At 36.7% G+C, this 20,765-nt stretch overlaps 1 protein-coding gene across 2 annotated transcripts; it reads left to right on the forward strand.

Moving 5' to 3' along the window:
• Positions 1-225: 225 nt before the first annotated feature.
• Positions 226-20,765, forward strand: LOC128008490 (zinc finger and BTB domain-containing protein 44-like). 2 transcript variants are annotated; one of them, XM_052592883.1, is made up of 6 exons: positions 226-543; positions 2,837-3,930; positions 4,973-5,057; positions 6,280-6,431; positions 7,585-7,668; positions 15,811-15,988. In XM_052592883.1, the coding sequence occupies exons 2-6, from the start codon at positions 2,868-2,870 to the stop codon at positions 15,834-15,836; spliced, it is 1,410 nt and encodes a 469-aa protein (XP_052448843.1). In that variant the 5' UTR covers positions 226-543; positions 2,837-2,867; the 3' UTR covers positions 15,837-15,988. The 2 variants fall into 2 exon arrangements, with proteins under 2 accessions (XP_052448843.1, XP_052448842.1); XM_052592882.1 differs by having other exon boundaries at positions 227-543; positions 7,585-7,885; positions 15,811-20,765.

Raw genomic sequence — 20,765 nt, forward strand, 5'->3', positions numbered from 1 at the left:
TCCTCTCACAAGTAAAACAAATACAACAGTAAGGGCTGATTCTGCGTAATTTTATCATCTCAGAAAAGGCAAAGACGACACTTGACAAAAGAGCTTTCTAGAACCAGTAACCTGCAGTCTGACACAAAACTCTTTGATACCCTATAAATGGTCTACAAAAATGAAAATCATGCTTTTATTTTGTGTTATTGCGTCATAAGAGCGCTTTTGAAGTGTTAAGCAAAAATGAAAGGTCAGTCGCACAAGCCCCGTGAAAAGCATTCTGGGATACAATATGTAAACATCAACCTCAAACCTGTAAGACGCGATATACAGAATGCGAATTTGAACACACTTGATTTTATTTATTTATGATTTTGCCTTTTAATACAAACGGGGGCACTCGACTTCGTGATTTATCGGGATGTGACTATGCTGTCAAGAAGCGACAGTACTTCTGTGCAAGTGTCAGAATGCTAGCATCCAGTTAGCTCGCTGCTGGATCACATTCATGCGCTTGTAGTTGTCTTACATTACGACGGATTCGTTCATTCTTTGTTACCGGTGAGCTGCACAGATATATATATATATATATATATGTATCCAACAAAAGTAATGTTTGGTGCACTGTGTTGACACTGTTTTAGTCATCGTCAGAGATTAGCGTGTTAGCCAATGAATGAATGCTTGCATGTTAGCTGGACCTTGTTTTTGGACTCTGAAAACAGTAATGCATGTTAATATTCTTGAGTATATTTTATGCACAAGTTTCTGGTAATATCACCTTGTGATATCACCGGGTTTTCATGTATTAATCGTTAACTCTCTATTTAATAATTAACTCTCTGTTTTATACATCGTCGTCTAGTTTACAATAGCAGGCCACATCCAACCTGTACAAATACGCAGTTTTTGGTGATGAGAAATTCAGGTGTGTATTAAAAAAAAGCATGAATCTAAACTTTTGATATGTGAGCTGGATAAAAACTATTGAGAATTAACGTTACAATGTTACGGCTACGACTATCGTTACTCATACATAAACATAAACAAAAGCAACTCGTGTGTAAAGCCACGCCCCTCTAACTTCCTCTGAGGATGAATTTGACAGCCATCAATACAATGTCATTATCCCCTCCTGTAGTTATGTATGTATGGATTATTTATTTATTTATTTATATTTGATGGTATGGTATTTTTGATGCGCTTCCTATGAAGTTTTCTTTCTAAGATATTTTAGATGCGTAATTCACGGATAAATATTAAATCATTATATATTTTGAACCTGCCATTTTCATATTAGTTAACTCAAGAAAATACAAATAAAATTATCTTATTGTAGTTGATATACCAATGTCATAATTTTGTTATTATTATTAATGTGGCAGAAATGGGGTTCTATAACTTTCTTTGTTGACTGAAATTATATATATATATTTGTAAATTTTTTGAATAACGTCAGATGTGGGATATACCTTAAAATTAAACAAATTAAATTTAATTACTGTTAATAAGTCAGTGTGTTAACTTTAATATCCTTAAAAGGTACATTTTATAAACATATCCTCAAAAAAAAAAAAAAAAAAAAAAAAAAATTACTAGCCTTGACTTAGAGCATTGACAAACTGTTGCTAGTGCTTTTATCAATATTTCAGCCATGTCGTAGAGGTTGCTGCTGGAGCAATACATCACAAATCTGCAGTGGCAAAGAGGCTTTAATGGCTATTTTATAGCTCTTTAATTGCTACCAAAATTGTTGTAAAGTCTCTGTGACTGTGGAATGCAGCTTACTGTTCTAAGAACTGATTCTGATGTATCTTTCAAACATTTTTTGTAAATGTTTTTTATTTATTTACCTTTTTTTTTTTTTTTTAGCTTTTTCTTAGATTACTTAATCTCCTTTTTCATTAGGGACAGCAGTTGTAAATGTTAAACAGTGAGTCAGGGACCAAAGATGATCTGTTTCTCTTTAAATCCAGCTGGACTCATTTGGACTTCCGTATAATTTAGACATATCTGCTGTACCTCTGTTAGCTATCAGCTGGATCTAAGCACTAAAACACCAATTTTTGCCTTATGTTATTTTAGGGAGTTTATTTGGGCTTGGGAGTGTTACAAAATTACAGTTTTAAAGAAGGCAATTATGATGTCACAGTACCAAATATCTTTTAGTCGGTACTGATACCTCTAGGCAGCCCTAGATACCACCAAAAGTACACGATACTCTCTACCCAAATTGATACTACAGTAATAAAAGAACAACAATACTTTAACATGAACACCTTTATTTTAACCCTTTAACATTAGTGGCACTTGGCCTTCAAATAATAAATAAAATGAAACAGTTCAGCGTAGTGTTGTCATTGTACCTACATTTCAGTAGTCGCTGCAAAAACACATTGTAAATTGAAAGCTTTGACGCTCTTCACAGACACTCACACAAATACGGGAGCATTTTAAAGCAGCCGCCCAAGTCCTAGTAATTTGGACAACACTAGCAGGCAATTTGTGCAAGAAATTAGAATTTTTTTTTGCAAGAAACATGAGCTCTCATGTTTGTGCAATACAAATGTTTAAGGGTTAACCTATTAATTGATTGTTAAAGGGATGGTTAAAATGATTTTTTTTTTTTGTCACTGTTTACTCGCTCTCATATCTACTTTCATGTGCCATAGAAGAAAGGAAATCATACAGGTTTGAAACTTTATGACATTATGTTGAGTAAACGTTGACAGAATTTTAAGTTTATGGGTGAACGATCCCTTTCATTTTAGTGTTAGTTGATTATGAATATTTCTGCAATCTTGCTTTTTATTAGCCATTTTGTTGGACTTATGTATCTTGTTATTCTTTCCAGGCAGACCAGATTCCTCGTCCCACTGTGAAGGATGGGTGTAAAAACCTTCACTCACAACTCCCCCAGTCACAGCCAGGAGCTTTTGGACAAGCTCAACACCCTACGCAGTGAGGGCCACTTCTGTGACGTCACTATCCGAGTACAGGGCCAGATGTTCTCGGCCCACAAGGTAGTGCTAGCCTGCTGTAGTGACTTCCTTCGAGCAAAGCTGTCTGGGAAGCTGGCTGAAGAAGACACTGTAATTGTAGGCGAAGATAACAAACATGTGCTGGATCTCCAACATGTGACGGTCGCTGGTTTCGCTCCTCTTCTGGAATACGCTTACACATCCACCCTGTCCATTAGTACGGAGAATATCATTGACGTACTAGCAGCAGCTAGCTACATGCAGATGTTTGCGGTGGCCAACACTTGCTCTGAGTTCATGAAGTCCAGTATCCTGTGGGGAGCAGGAGGTCCTGGTAGCACCCAGCCTCCAGTTTTACACAGGCCCCAAGAGACCCCTGAAGGCCATGCGAGCTGCACCCTCGCTCCTGTAGATGCCCTCTCACCATCTCCGGTCTCATCTGAGTGCAGTGTACCAGAGCGGCCCATCCCTGTGTGCCGTGAGTCTAGACGCAAGCGTAAAGGCTTTGCGAGCCCGCAACCAGCATCCTCAACCTCTCCACAAGTCCCCAACCCCTCTCCATCCTCTTCCTCCTTCCCAGAGAGTTCAGCGCAGGCTCTGGAACCATCTCTGACCTTCTCCTGGACATACCCCTTTGGTGTGGACCGGCGGTTTGCACCAGATAAGTCAAAACTACCCGAAAGTCTCCTGGAACCATCCGGAGCGTCTGTGCAGGACTCTAGTGGACGGGCTTTGGTGGAGTATCTGGCCTGCGAGGGCCCACGCGGCCTGGGCGTGACTGGGGTGGAGGAGGAGGAAGAAGAGGATGTGCAGGTGAAGGTGGAGAGGCTGAGTGATGAAGAAGTGCATGAAGAAGCTTCTCAACCAGTCAGTGCTCCACACAGTTCTCTGAGTGACCAGCAGACAGTTCCTGGCAATGAACACACCCAAGAGGATCTACTCATCAGCCCTCAGTCCTCATCCATTGGTAAGACTCTTTAGTCTTGCACACTTACCTAATAGTGAGACCCAAAATGTATTTAGATATTTTGGTTATTTGGTAAAATATCATGAGGTGTGACTCCCAAAAACGGAATGGCATTTATGAATTAATAATTCATAGAAATAAAATAAAAAATAAAATGAAATCAACAAAATACAAAGTCAGTAATTACAAAATTAAAACAAGTAATTTAGCAAATAAAATTCATTAAATAAAAAAAAGTGACAGTAATGACATTTATTATGTTACAAAAGTTTTCTTTTTCAAATAAATGTTGATCTTTTGAACTTTCTGTTCATTGAATAAAACTAAAATATCAGCAGCTGTTTTCAACTTTGATAAAAATAACTGATAAGAGAGATTTCTTTCTCCAAATCAGCATATTAGAATATTTTATGAAGGGATTCTGAAAATTCAGCTTTGCCATCACCGTAATAAATAACAAAACAGGAAACAGTTATTGTAATTAGTGTGAAATTGTTTAACAATAATCGGTTTACGTTTTTTTATTTGTTTTTTTTTTTCATATGAATGCAGCCTTTGTGAGCAAGAATCTTCTTTCAAAACAAAGAAAAATCTAAAATTTAGCCCTAAAATTTTGCATAGAAGTGTTTATTTCAAAACCCTTTTGCAATTATGATGTGTACACATACATATGAGTTTTATTTTCTCTTGAATTTTGCACATTACATTTAAGTCATTAAACTGAAACTTTCCTGAAAATGGTCTAAAAGTTCTTCCAAACCATATGAAATCAACCAGAATACAAGGCGTACATTTACAAGAACTGGGAAAAGTGTTTTAGAAATCAAGTTTAAAACGCATGTTACACTTCTTTTATTGTAAATAAATGTCATTGACCCAAGTGTCTTTGTCTTAAGTGAGTCAGTAGATTATCAGACATTATTGCTGTTACCCTTTTACTGGATCAGTCTTATGTTGACTTAACATATTTACATCATATGTATCACACTGACACTGTTTAATTGGAAAAGGGGTTAAAAAAAATGTTCTGCTCTTTTTTCAGGCTCCCTGGATGAGGGGGTGACAGAAGGTCTCCAATCCATGCAGGGCACTCCGAACACTACTGGTCACATGGAGGAGGATGAGAGGTAAGGGCCCTTTGGGTGTCTGTGTTATTTTTACACATATCCTTTTGCATCGTCTCACTTTTATGATTGAACTAAAGGGCCCCTCTGAGGAGGGACATAATTTTTTAGTCTTCTCATCATTGTCTGTCCTCAAGTACATACTTGTTTATAAGCAGTAAAGGCTTCTGGGATATTGCAGTGGCTATTAAGATGAGGATTTCTTGCCAAGAGGCCAGAGAAGTTAGTTGGCAGACCTTCTGGAAACTTCTTGGACCTGAATGTGCCTTTTTTAATACTGGAAGAGAAGGGAAATGGTATGATGCAAAACAAATGGGATAAAAAAGACACTGCTTTCCGTCTGAGCAGTGAAGTCTGCTTTTATATGACAACTTGATTTGCCTGACTAAATTTGCTGTATGTTAGCCTTAAAGCTTTGTAGACAAAGGAAAAGTATTCGTAGCATGAATACAAGTTAAATACTCAGTAGGCAATTTGAAGACTAGTTTACTTAACCATTTGACATATCCCCACCCAAATGTACCTATATTAATTTAAAGTGGTCATGAAATATAAAATAAAAAAAAATCCTAGATGCGCTATACTGTATGTTAGATATATTTTGCTACCTATGTAGGATGTTACTGTTACTTTACAATAAAAATGTATTTCAATTTTCATCCCATTCGTGACGTCACAGTTTTCCTCTACACACTCCTTAACATGCTAAACAAACAGGTCTGTTCATCAGTCACCAGAGCAATACTGTTGCCTGATGGGACCTAGATGTAGAATAATGGTTCCAATCTTCAAAAACTGTGGACACCGTTCCAAAAGATCAAACTATTAGAAATGCATTGCTGGAGTTTATATTTAACGACGTGTCTGAGCTATTGAACAAAAATGCTTTTGTTTTTCTCATTGTACAGACTTTTAATTATTCTCAGCATATCAAAAATACAGTAAAACCGTTTATTGTGTAAAAGTATTACACTTTAAGATTACTTTTCCAGAGGCACGCTTGCCCTGGTTGCCTATTATTCTCTTTTTGTCCTATTCTCTTTTTGTCCTATTTTCCTTTTGTGTAGATAATATAACTTTCTTTTTTTTTTTTTTTTTGGTTAACTTTTATTTAATTTTGTTGAAAAGCACTATATTTCTCCTCATTAATGAGTACTGCGACTCTGTGTGCAGTTGGCTCATCTAATTAGTCACTTTTCCTCTTTTCCTGTCGCTGTGTCTCCAGACTGGAGAATATCCAGTACCCATACCACCTGTACATTAGCCCCTCCACTCGCCCAGGACTCAACAGTCCTGAACGGCCCTTCCAGTGCCCTACATGTGGCGTCCGCTTCACTCGAATACAGAATCTCAAGCAGCACATGCTCATCCACTCTGGTGAGAGAATCTCTGCTTTTACAGGACTCGACATTGACAGAGGCATTGCATGTGGATAAATCTAGAACTTTTTTTACCTTTTTTTTTTTTTTTAAGGGGATTCAAGTAGGGCTGGGCAATAAACAGTATCATATTGAGATTAGCCTACTATAAAATTGACCTCGATTATAATAAGCTCTGGACATTTTTAGTCTATAGATTAATCTGTCATACAGCAGAAATAAACACAACAGCAAATCAGTGCATGCCACTAATATCACTAATTTCAGCATCTGCCGTCTTAATATATAAAGACATGATCACATGAACTTCATCTCCATCAGAGTTGTTCTGAGTCACTTCACAAGCTTAGTTTTCATCATTTAATTTGAGAAAATCCACTGTCAACTACACACTGAAACTTAATCTTCACAACAACCCATCAAAATAAAAGTTACATTTAACTTGAAGAAATTACTATTGTACAGTTTATGAAAAAGTACTTCTCAAAGTGAAATCGTATATATTTTTGGTCACACTGCCCTGCCTACTTAACAATAAAAGCACTATATTATAGTCACTATAATCTTGTTAGGTCATGTAGTGTTTGCAGACCTCTGTGGATTAATTATATCTATGAGCATATAGCTAATACTTCAACTACTGAATCTTTATTATTAAAATCTTTTAGGACAGCTGACTTAAGCTTTTACACAAGAACATGAAAACGCTCAGTATCCGGCCCCGTATTACACAAACTTTTTGTTTGAAGAAGAGTGCGTCATGATTCACCCTAATCTACTTGTTAGTTTATACAGAAGTGCCGTTTTGTTTGCTGTTGAATGTCCAAACAGAACTCCTCTTTACAGCGATTAGTTATGGACTGGTGAAAGTGAATGCATGCAGTTGGTTTAGTTGTGGCTTATGTGAATAACATGACATATACTGCTAGATTGAACCTTCATAATAAAACATCCTGGCTTATTTGTATGCGTCGAATGATGTGTTTAGTTATTTTGTCATTTCTTTTTGTGTGTGTATTTCAGTTAGCACAACCTACTAAAACAAAGACACATTTTTGTTCCATCCTTTCAGTCTCACTCAACTTCATTATGATTTACCCATTATTTTTACGAAACAGTAGACTGTAATCTTCGGCATCTTTCTTCTACAGGTATTAAGCCATTCCAGTGTGACCGCTGCGGGAAAAAGTTTACGCGGGCTTACTCCCTGAAGATGCACCGGCTGAAGCACGAAGGTAAACGCTGTTTCCGGTGCCAGATCTGTAGCGCCACTTTCACTTCCTTCGGTGAATATAAGCATCACATGAGGGTGTCTCGCCACATCATCCGCAAGCCTCGGATTTACGAGTGCAAAACGTGCGGCGCCATGTTTACCAACTCCGGCAATTTAATCGTACACCTGAGGAGTCTCAACCATGAGGCATCAGAACTAGCAAACTACTTCCAGACCAGGTGAGGAGGAGCTGAACATTCTCAGAAAATATGTAGAAGTACAAATTTAGTTTTGTTCGGTCGGCCGTTCATCCCATGTTGAGGTAGCAGAAGCGTTTTTTGATTTGGGGGTAGATTTGATCTAACTATTGAAAAAGATGTGAATTAAGTAAAATTACAATAAGGTTTAATTCACTAACATTAGTTAATGCATTAGGTGTCATGACCTTACAATAAACAATACTTTTGTGGCATGTATTAATATTGATTAATGTTAATTTCACAAATAAACTTGCGTTCAAAAGTAAGGTCGAAGATTTTATATCTCTCATGCTCATAAAGGTATGGGATTTAAATCCTGCCATGATTCAAAACTGAAAATACAGTTCTGAAAGGTTGAAACTAAGTGTTCAAAAACTCAAAATCTTACAAAAAAAAGTTTCGCAAGTTCGAAAAATAAGATTTGCAAGCTTGCAAAATGTAAAAAAAAATAATATATATCTCTGCAAACATTATGTTGTTTTTGAGATTTCCTTCTTCAGAACTGCAACATTTTTTTACGATGTTGCGCAAAGAATTTTTCAGAGTTTCAAATTTGTCAGTGTTCTCCCACTGTATTAGATTGTTTTCCAGGTTTGAAACCTTGTAAATGGTGATCTGAAAACTGGTGTGCGAATGTGTGAAAAAAAAAATTGAAACTCTGAAAACAGAGCTTTGCAGGCTTGCAAAGTGGTAAAAAAAATTATATCTCTTCAAACATAATTTTGTTTTTGAGTTTTCCTTCTTCAGAAGTGCATCACTCTTTTTAATGGTGTTGTGCAATAATTTTTTCAGGGTTTCGAATTTGTCACTGTTCTCCCAGTGTATAGTTTGTTTTCAAGATTTGAAACTCTGTAAATACTGATCTGAAAACTGGTGTGCAAATAGGTGAAAAAAAGTTTTGAAACTCTGAAAACAGAGGTTCGAAAGGGCGAAACTTATTACATTACATTACATTTGCACTCCTATGCAGACTATTTTTTCAGAGCCGAGTTCACAACACCAACTTTGCGGAGATACGCTCACACAGTTGTGAGTTTGCGACTCACGTGATTTGTGGCAGTGTTGTCACGCAGCTCTGCTCTGAAACTCTGAAACTCAGACTGAGCGAAATTGAAGCTTCGCAACCTCGTAACTAAAAAAAAAAAAGCCTGGAGGGAGGGCCTTCTGCTCTTGGCCAATGCTTTGCTGTCTGCTGACGTACAGTCCAATCACAAGTCGTATTTACCTGAAAGGTGGGATTGACCGACTGCTCCGCCAATGACAAAAGCGCGCAGGATACGCAAAATAAACGGTCCTAAAATTTAAAAAAAGGTTACCGACTTGTCGCTGGAATTCACCATACAATTACCAGCAGCCACTGAGTTTACCACTGATAGTCCGGCGGTGCATCAGTATAGGCCTACACACTTTCCTCAACTCAGTTTCTTTTTCGGGGTGGTGGGGGGGGATGCTGGTAGTACTGGCACCTTGTATGGTTTAGGTCTGTCATTGAAAAATAATGATGACAATAAAACCGCCAGTAGGTGACAGCAAAATCATGGTTTAAGTATTTATTGAATCGATCAAATCAAACTTTTCGTTCAAAACGGCTGATTCTATTAGAAAGGAAACAAAAGAGTCCATTTGAATGGACTGTTGAATCACTGGCTCACTTGATTAATGTTCAATGAATATAAAAATGTAAAACATTTTTTTTTCATGGCTTAAATTATAAGGACATTCTAAATGTATTTATTAATTCTGCAAGCTTCATTGCGAAGTGAATGCTTTTGGACTCTTAGGACGTGTTTTTGTCGGTGACTCAAAATGTAAGCATACTCTCTCAATCCGTCACAAACAGTGTATGAGGACAATGGAAGCAATAAAAAACAACAAATATACAAGTTCTATAACAAGTCTCAGTTAGCTTACACGTAACAAAAGCTTTTAAATAATATAATAAAGAAATACAGATAACAGATATAATATAAAAATTACAGAGCAAGCTAGTGTTAGAGGTCTTTTTTTGCCTTTGTTAATAATAAAAGAAAACCAATAGAATACAAAAGATTAGAAAGCTTAATATTATTCTTTCTTTTTTTAAGAACAGTGAGTGTTAGAGTTAGAGGGTCAAATACATTTGGAAAAGATCTGTTTTAAGCTGTATATATATATAGTCGCGGGCTGAAGAATCATACGGCAGGCTGTGGTGAAAGTTTAAAGCCCCGGAGGGTGTATTTATTGGTGGTTGTGTTTGTAAAGGTGCCAGGGGTGTCCGGTGCTCGTCCTCGTTGCTGCGTGATCCTGTTCGCCGGCCGGCTGAGTGCAAGGGGAATCGGTGTCCGGTGCTCAGGTGGCGGGCTGGTCGGTCACTCGCTTTCTGGAGAGATAAGAGACACACCATTAGCTGGCTTTCTGCTGGAGAGCTTTCTCACCCGTGTCTTCTCGGGTGCAGCTTTTGTAGTCGTCCTCTGAGCGGTTTCAGCTGGGTGATTGTGTGCAGGTGGATCTCCTCTGTTGCCAGGGTGACGCTGATCGGTTCCCGGGACACGCCTACAATATATATATATATATATATATATATATATATATATTAGGGGTGTAACGGTTCACAAATTTCACGGTTCGGTTCGATACGATACACTGATGTCACGGTTCGGTTCGGTTCGGTTCGATACGTTTTAGATACAGCAAAATGCAAAAACATCTCAACTTTTCAGAATGCCGCAAGCGCACCGCGGGTCATGTGACAAGAACCAACCAATCAGCTTCATCCTTTCCCGTAACAACGTTGAGAGCTCAGCCAAGATGAAGGAACAGCTGATCATAGTTGTATATGGATTGCAATTTTGAAATAAATTTAGTAGCAGAGCTACTGCAAGCGATTTTTAGAGCTGCAAATCCATTTATCCTTCGCTGAAATTTCCGTGTCTCATGGAGAGAGCACGTCATTGTTGCTTAGCAAAGACAGACGCCTCATGAGCGCTTCTGCCCGAGCGCTTTGGAAAGAAGGAGAAAGACGCGCTTAGCGTTTTCCATGCGTTTTTAGGCACGATATGTGAACCAGACCTGTTGGTTATTGGAGGATCTTCTCATTTCTAGTCTGTTCAACGCATTGGCTATTTTGCAACGAGCCTGCAGCGCGTACTGAGTGAGCGAGCGCCTGATGAGTAGCCTAACATAAACATATAAGATGGTGTTTTTTTCTTCTTCGGGAGTGTCAGGGGCTTTGCCTGTTACGTTGTTTGGGTTATTGGGCTACCTTGTTGAACGCATATCATTATATTTCTCTCTCTCTCTCTCTCTCTTTTTTTTTTTTTTTTCAAATATAATTAATTACTCCAACGAACCGTTCGGTATACGTAATGCGTACCGCGTACCGAACCGAAAGCGTCGTACCGAACGGTTCAATACGAATACGCGTATCGTTACACCCCTAATATATATATATATATATATATATATATATATATATATATATATATATATATATTAGTGCTGTCAATCGATTAAAAAAAATTAACTAATTAATCGCACAATTTTTTAATCGCAATTAAAAGACTGAAACTTTTTGGATATTTAAATGTAAAATGTAAATAATTGATGTAAACTCAAGACAAAGAAACTATTTAAATTCAAAATATGATTGTTTATTGGAATTTTTGTTTAACTTGTAACACAGATTTTCTCATGTAAACAACATACCTGCAATAAACCATCAATATCCTCCAAATTAACTGTTGGCTTGAAAGCCATATTTATTACAGAAATAAAAACACAGGCATGTAAGTACCATTTGAATTTCAAAACAATCAATGCCAATAAAAAACAAAAATGATTTCCATGTTGAATTCTAAGTGGACTGCAAAAAAATTCCAAAGTATAGTCATTGCCAGTGCTTTAAGTGGGCCAGTACGCACCGGTACTCAGTACCGCCACTTCCAAATATAGCTCTTGAGCGTACCGCCACCTCTCCGTGCGCCCAGAACGTGCTTGTAGCGTACCGGTATGCTCATTTGGACATCTGTTTTAATAGAGGTTTTAATCTTTTACCTGCACTGCCGATTTTCAGAGCGCCCTTCACAATGCAAGCTTCCTAATTCATCCCACCCAGAGCAGAAACTACATTATCCATTCACCCTTAAGTTATACAAGTGAATAGCGCATGTGTCGCTTTTCCCACTGTTAAGTGTCAACAACTCAACGTGGCCGGAGAAGGTGTGTGAAACTTGTTGTGAGTTATACTAAAGCAAAATCTTGAGTATTTATTGTCTGATAAACATTAAAAACTGTCTGCGGAGGTTGAGTCGTCCTGCAGCCCCCGCCGGCTGTTCATTGGCTGCAGCATGTTTTTTCTAAGTTCTAAAAAAATACCGTAGACGGCAAGGCACAAATTTAGATATTCATTTATCTAATTAATCTATAGCCTAGGCACAAAGACAATATGATCTTTTTGTCCCCTTTTTGTTTTAAAGCTTGATGAAGAGAGAGAGCGCAAGTTGCTGCAGCTGCGAGGAGGACAGTGATGCACGCGCACAGGAGTGATTGACAGTTCGCGGCAATGTGTTCAAAAAATACTCCGCTACACAATCATTTCGTTATTTTTGTTTAAGCTTATTAACGTTAGCGTTACAGAGAGGTCTGATTTACACACTGTTACAGTCATTGTTTTTTTTTTATTTTTATTTAAACAATGACATTTGAGTTCATGATTTTAATGTTGCTGTTTCTTGTGGCAGACTAAATGAAGAGTAATGTTTCTTGTGGCAGACTGAAGAGTAATCCGGCAGAGTTTTATACTGAAACTTTCCGTCTAAAAGTCCTTCCTTGGTCTTATCCATATTTCTTAGCACGTTGAACACACATAGGCCACAACTGGAAATAAAAAAAACTGCAACCGCGTTAATTGCGTTATTTTTTTTTAACGCGTTAAATATTTCAAATTAATCGAATGCGTTAACGCGCTAATTTTGACAGCACTAATATATATATATATATATATATATATATATATATATATATATATATATATATATACTACTTATATAATATATGAAAATACAGATTATAATTCAGGTTTCTTTTTTATTATTTTTACAAAATATAGATTTTAAAATGTCTCAATACATATAGCCTATAGTGATTACAGAAAAGTTAACCATGCATTCATAAATTTGTAATAGGCAATTATTTATAATTTTACTGAAATATTTTAATAAAAGTAAAACATACACTGTACACCTTTCTGAATATTTAAATATAATATCTAAATATTATTTTGGATGCATGAGGAATGCGTGAGGAAAGTGAGTCGCCAGGTGAGGAAAGTGTGTATACTGATGCACCGCCGGACTATCAGTGGTAAACTCAGTGGCTGCTGGCAATTGTATGGTGAATTCCAGCGACAAGTTGGTAACCTTATTTTAGAACCAGACCGCAAGCCATCCGGGACCGTCTTGTGGCCAGAAATCGCATCCTCTGTTTGCGTATCCTGTGCGCTTTTGTCATTGGCGGAGCAGTCGGTCAATCCCACCTTTCAGGTAAATACGACTTGTGATTGGACTGTACGTCAGCAGACAGCAAAGCATTGGCCAAGAGCAGAAGGCCCTCCCTCCAGGCTTTTTTTTGTTTTTCAAATCTTATTTTTCGAACTTGCAAAACTTTTTTTTGTAAGATTTTGAGTTTTCGAACACTTAGTTTCAACCTTTCAGAACTGTATTTTCAGTTTTGAATCATGGCAGGATTTAAATCCCATATAAAGGCTGCATTTATTCGATCAAAAACACAGTAAAAACAGTAATATCTTGAAATATTACTATCATTTAAAAGATCTATTTATATTTTTAAATGAATATATTCCTGCCAGGGCTAAGCTGAGTTAGTTGTCAGTGTCACATGATCCTTCAGAAATCATTCCGTTATTCTGATTTGCTGCTCAGGTCAGATTTATTATTGTCAAAGTTGAAAAAAGAAGAAGATGAAGAAGTGCTGCTTACTATTTTTGTGAAAATCGTGCATTTTTTTCAGGATTCTTTGATGAATAGTTTTTAACGACACAAAAAGTCTTTCCTGTGACTTTTGATCAATTTAATGCACCCTTGCCGCATATAAGTATTATTTTCTTTAATAAAATCTTACTGGCCTCAATCGTTTGAACGGGAGTGTACCAGTAGTTAACCTGGATTAATCAATTGATACCTAATGCATTAATGTCAACTGATTGAACCTTTTTGTAAAGTGTTCCTGGCTAAACATTGTGTATTTTCAAAGACAGCTGAAGATGACCGGTTTTCCTCGTTGAGGTGTGATTGACAAAATGCATGCCTCAGATGAAATGTCTTTCCTGCTTAGTTTTAAGAGGTTTACCGCAGTCCAGGGTAACACCCAGTTGCATTGTGCTGCATTTGGCAGAGCGTTATTGGATGAATAGAGCTTTCAGGAAATCAAAGCATCTCCTCTATTGACTCTCCTGATTAGTATTGTGACAAGTACAATGTTTATCTGTTTCTGACTAGCTTTAACACATGGGCACACACCCTTCAGGTTTCCTTTTATTCTATTCTCAAAATGGCACGTGTATTCCACCTAGATGTGTTCTCCAGAGAAAACCAACTAAGCAACGTTCCTGTTTGAAAACAAGTATTTTCGAAATGGAATAATCATGGCTTTGATTCCATTCTGGAAGTAGTGAGAGTTGGATGGTGTACTAGGAAAAGAAACCCTGAGATGTAAACATTTGGAGTGAGCAGGGAAATCAATCCTACATCAGCTAATTTCTGCTGAATAGGTTTTTTGATGTGAAGTTCTTAAAAAAGCTCAGTGGAATCATTTGTCTATGGTTCTGAGGAGACTCTAAGAGACATTCTTCTGAGGTAATCTTCATGACGGTAGCCCTTCATTAAAGCAGAGGGAAGGGAGTCAGGTGCTTTTATTCATTGAGCTCCTGCTTCACGTAGACTCCCTTATTTCATCCAACCGTTTATTTGATTTAAGCCCTCTCTCTTAGGATCTATGTTCCATTCATCTTTGTCAGGCACAAATAAAAAGCGTCTATGCAGGTTCCATTGCTGAGGCAATAGTTTGGCTCTGGTATGTGCTTATTAAGAAAGGGAGTGGTCGTGTAGTGTACGCTGATAAAGTTTCATATGTTATAATTGCAAGAAACAGCCAGCATTACAGCCATTTGAAGGTCTTTACCTTCAGGAACTTCATTTTTAAGTGTAATTTTAAGACAGGAAATGACTTGGTTATTTAGATGTCTCACATATAAAAAAAATTGCTTTAAAATTTCTGCTAAGAACTTTTTATTTGGAAATCAGCATCAAGAGTGCAACATCTTGCTATGAAAAAATAGGAAATGATGTCATTAGTATCTAAATCCTATTCATGGATTAAGCTATCAGTGTTTGAATTATGATTGCTTGCTATATCACTTTTTCTGCCAAGCCACAATCCTCAATCTAGTTTCGAAGCTTCAATTTTGACTTTCGTTTAGATAGTAGGGCTGTTTTGCCAGAGGACATTTTGCCAAAATTTATTGTTAGACTTGAACATGCTAGGACTGGCTGTCCGTAAAAACAAAAAAAAAGAAAGAAAGAATGTTGATCCAAAGATTCTTAGACTTATATACCAAACTTTGAACACAGTCTTTGATGAATCATAAAAAAAAAAAAAAAAAAACTTTTTGAACTTGTGTCTGAGTGGTTTGACATCCTCAGATTGTGGCTTCACAGAGGAGACTGAAAGCGATTACTTTTGTGTTTTAGGCCCATTAAGCAAGTATTTTTCATGAAAATGTTTGAGATTATGGTGCTTAGAAATAAATTAAGTTTCTATAACTGGTCAGTTTTACCTTATGTTGAGTTAGCATTGGTGGCAGATATGATTTTCTGAACATTGGCCCATCTCTCCCTTTGTTGCCCTAGTGAGTTCCTCCTCCCAGACTACCTGAGTCACATGCAAGAGGAAGAGGGGCTGGGACACTTCGAGATGAGTGAGCAGACCTTTGAAGCTTCTTCCTCCTCTTCCTCAGTCCAAACACCAGTTATCTCTCAAGTTTCCTCTACCATGAACTATGACAGCCACACTTCTGCACCTCCTTCCCAAACCCCGAACCCCAGGTCAGGGCTCGGAGGAGAGGCCTCACAAGTGGATCATCCGAAGTCCACTGCTGCTGTGACCTCTCTGCAAGACCCAGAGGAAGACGAGGGAGAGAAGGAAAGAGGTGGAGGAAAAAAGAAGAAAAGTCTAGTGTCAATTACAATTGAGTGAAAACGTTCCATACCTGTAAACATGTATAATAACAGTCAATGTCCTGTTGCACACAGAATACTTCTGTTGTTGATAGCCTATTATACTCTCAGAAAAAAAAGGGTACAAAAGCTGCCATTGGGGCAGTACCTTTGAAAAAGGTACACCTTTGTACTTTATTTACCTGTAAAGATTAATATCTTGAAAGTATTGATACCTAAAAAGCACTGATTAACGGGCCCGGGATTGGAATTAGCCCATTTTCCGTATTCAGTCTGGACCGGTGGCTGGCTGGTCAGTAAACTGGGGGGTAACCACAGGTCTTAATACGCTTGTCTGGGACAAGCCAAGTAGATAGACCTCCAAAATGGTGCTTGAACTCCAAAACTGTGCGGGATCTCCACATGCAAGAGTTAGTAAATATCTTTACTAAAAACAGCATTTCTTTCATAAAGTTGAATTAATCTTACAAAAAATGTAAGCACATGTGAAATATAAAGTTATAAAATATGCTGTATAAATAAATATGCTTTTAAACATGTTTAATGTAGCTCTCCTCTGCCCTGTCCCACCGCAATACGATGCTCTGGAGTTAAACCCGATAAAAGCTGGATCTTTGGGGTGATGGCTCCAGATCAATTTGTCTGAATGGACAAGAAGCCTGATTAAAACGTAAATAACAAAAATAACCAGGGAAACTTGGCCATCAAAAATGTTCACACAAGAATGATTGTGATTTTATTGCATTCAGTGTAAATGGAGACTGATAATGTATTGATGACTTGATAGATGAGGCTTGCACAGCCTGTCTGAGTGAGAGAGAGAGAGAGAGAGAGAGTGCAACAGTAACTCAAAGAACAATAGAGAAGCATACTGCTGTAGAAGATAAGCAACATTACACGACCAAGATGTTCCCTCAAATATCAAAAAGATTGCAATGTGACACTGATTTTATACCATAGAAGTCCAATTAACAAGTTAAAATTAAGTGACTTTTTAGTCACATTATTGTCTTAATGGTTTTGCTCAATTTCTCTGCTTAAAATAATTCCAATCAAAGCCACGTCAGAGCTGTTGTGTCTCCAAAGCAACTCAGCAGTATTTCATTACCAAATGAATCCATTTTTTAATGAATAGAGTGAGTCAAAGATTCAGTAACCCATTTTTAAATGCAGTCAGTTGCCTCGTTTATGAATGAATCAGCCATTTGAACAAATAGGTTGAATGAATGATTAAATGACCCACTCATTAAAACAGGCTTTTGCTGCTAACTACTGGTGGTTTGGCTTCATATTTAAAAGTATCCTTGCTTTTTTCCCCAACATTTCGTATTTGTATGTTCAAAAAAAAATTTTTTTAAACGTTAATCTCATGACATTAGTTATGCATTTGTAATTTTGCGGTGTAAATGCATGTATAGCACCTCAGCCTTATAAAACATCTAATGCCACTTCAGATGCAGCTTCTGTTTCTTCTGCAGTGGAAGGATAGAGTTTGTTGGCACTGATTTCATTTGAATGGTAACAGTTCTACAGTTCCTTATTATTCTAACTGAATAAATAGGGGTTATGCGCAACAGAATTCTGTATTCTGTTAACCTGGTGTCGCGGCTTCCGGTTCAAGCATTTTGCATATGCTTCGTTAAATATGAAGCGGTTTTACTAAAGATGCCTTCAAAGTAGATACCAAAGATTATCATAGCCAATCTCCATCACATATGCGGAATTATATCTAAAAGTTTATTATTTTTATTATTTTCACTAACATTTATATAAAATACATATATATATAGTCTGACATAAGTCAACAATAAAAAACAGCTGACTACTTTACCGGAATATCTTAAAAGTCCATAGTTATTGTTATTATTTATTACAGTTGTTAACACGTTCTCTGACAAGTGGAAACATTGAGAACTGTTTTCTGGGTTTGGTCCAGTGACGTTCAACATATACCCTATTGACACAATTTAAGAATTTGATGTGAAATATGAGACATACATTTAATAAGGTTAGGGAAAAAATACCCATTTCTAAACAGTGGGAAATTACATATGTTTTGTTATATACAGCAGTGGTTCCCACTACATAATTTACATATATCTTTTTTTTTTTTTTTTTTTTTATGTGGTTGGGAACCACTGATATACAGCAACTAATTTCTACCTCTTTTCCAGTCAGAGATCACAGTATCTTCATAGTTGTTTAAGTGAGAGAACATCTGTAACTTAGTCAAGATTGGGGCAAACTTTAATGTTTAATTATTTTTTATTATACATTTGTATTGATTTTAGTTTTTATACGATGCCAATTATAGTTATTTGAAAGAAAACCAGAATCGGCAGGTCACACTTACAAAAAAATGGAATCGGCCAAGTAAATTGAAATCGGTGCATCTCTAATTGGCACCCAAACGAGTCATTTTAGTACCTTTTGAAAAGGCAACACCCCAGTGACAACTTCAAGATTTTTCTTTTTTCTGAGAGTGTATGATTTAACAGCTTAAAAACTTGGTGTTTCATTATGAAAAAATGTAATGTCTTTTAATTTGTGGGGGTTACTTTCAAATTGTTGTAGTGTCACATTTGATTTGGATTTACATACAAATCTCTCTACAAGATGATCATAGTTCTAAATTTAAAAAAAGAAAATTAAAACTTTTTCTTTTTATTAGTAACCCATTAATATCTGTGACTAATGTTTTTTTATTATTATTTTTATTACATAATTGTTGTTTTTTAGCCACTTTGTGGGAGTTTGTTGAAAATAATGAAATTGTATAATGTTTTTTTTGTTCAATCATGAATGATGGTCTCCATTTATTATGCGACTTCCTTTTCTCCTATTTCAAACAAGACTTGGAAGCTTCAATCCTCTGAGGACCATTCCTAAAATGTGAAAGACTGTGTTACTACTTCCATGTGTGTTCAGAGCAGAAACAAAACACACTGAATCCGAGTGGCACAAAACAACCATGAAACCCTTGTGACTGACTAATCTGATGTGCTTTAGCGTGTTGTTTTGAATATGTGTATATGTGAAGAGTAGCACGGTTTTCCTAGCCCTCATTTCTGCTGTATGTGTAATGCTGCTAAATTTTTGTAAACTGTGCCTCTTGCCCAGCTCTCCGAACCACTAGTCAATTTGATCTAAAGATCTGTATGTGTATTCTTTAAGTTTAACATTCTTTTTTTGATCGTGACATATGGAAGAAATGTCACATGGGTCACATTTTAATAGAGTGGAAGGAAGGTAATATTTCCATAACCTTTCCCATTTTATTGCTGTTGGAATTATACTATGGAATTTTCTCCATTACTTGATGCCATAGTTGTATGTGCCTAATAGTCTCCCAAACAAAGTTTATGAACGCCTTGTGACTATGGCATGAGCCTTGATTGAAACTTTGGAATATGTAGCATTTGTTTCGTTTGGTGGTTGTAATGATCACATATCTTCGTTTCCTTCGTGTGATATTGCACCTGGCAATCAGTCAGTCTCCAAGCTGCTCCATTCCAATATGATTTTGTAAGGAACAAAAAGTTTTAATTAGTGTTGTGCAATATTGTTTTAGATGATTCACGCGGTCCAAAGTATAAACGTTTTATACTGCAGTGGACAATGAGCTGAATGACTGAAGGTAATGAAATAGAGGAAGGGGGCTAGTCGAGGGAATACCCTAAAGTATGTTCTCTTTGATAAAATGTTCATATGAATTGTTAATGTTCAAACAGCAAAAGAAATCGCATTTTGTTACATAAACTAGATTGCAATATCGTTCGCTGATGTCATTTCCCTCGAGACAGTCTCCCGCTTATCTCACTCTCTCCATTTTTGTGACCGCCGGCTGTAGCTCAAACTCAATTACTTCATGGTCTGAGAGCTTGTAGTGACGCATTTATCCAGAAGACAATATTGGATGTCTGTCCCAGATTGCTCTTTGTGCCACCTGCATGTTTTCTGTGCAAAATGAAATATGGGTAAAAAAAAAAGAATATAGCATGGGTTGATTCGTTTGTTGGATGTTGTTTCAGATATGTGAAACTACCATTTTGTATAGTATTCAATCTTTGGTGTTCAGTTGTTTGAGCAGAAAGAAAGAAAGATATTTCAGTAGTCATAATGCTTTTTTTTTTTCAGATTCTGTATCGATGACCGTTACCTTAAAAAGTGTCAATTTGTACATTTGTAATAACAATGTGAGCGTTAGTAGTTTTTTGACTTGAGCCTCTTGGTGTTTGCTTTTGTGACCATGTCTTATTGATATATACTCTATATTCTTTTTTTAAATCCTATAGTTTTAGTCGTATCTTGTGCCTTTTGGATATTGGATCTGTATTGTATTTTAATTGGCAGAAACATGCATTGATATGAATTCATAATGTTTTGTAGACAGAATGCTGGTAGACTTCAAATGTAGCTTGAAACTAAAAATATTTTTGAAGTGCTATTCAACACATGGTTTAAACTGTATGTTTGTGTTTATTTTCTTAAAGACAAATGTATTAGTCGTTTTGTATCTCTTCAGTGGTTTTTATCATCCGTTTCTGTGCCAATTCAGATTTATTGAATGATGTTTTGTAAAAACATTACGTACATCAAGTTTTACAGTAAATGGTTACAGCCTAACA

This window comes from Carassius gibelio, chromosome A5 (genome assembly GCF_023724105.1).
Source record: "Carassius gibelio isolate Cgi1373 ecotype wild population from Czech Republic chromosome A5, carGib1.2-hapl.c, whole genome shotgun sequence".
Taxonomy (NCBI): domain Eukaryota; kingdom Metazoa; phylum Chordata; class Actinopteri; order Cypriniformes; family Cyprinidae; genus Carassius; species Carassius gibelio.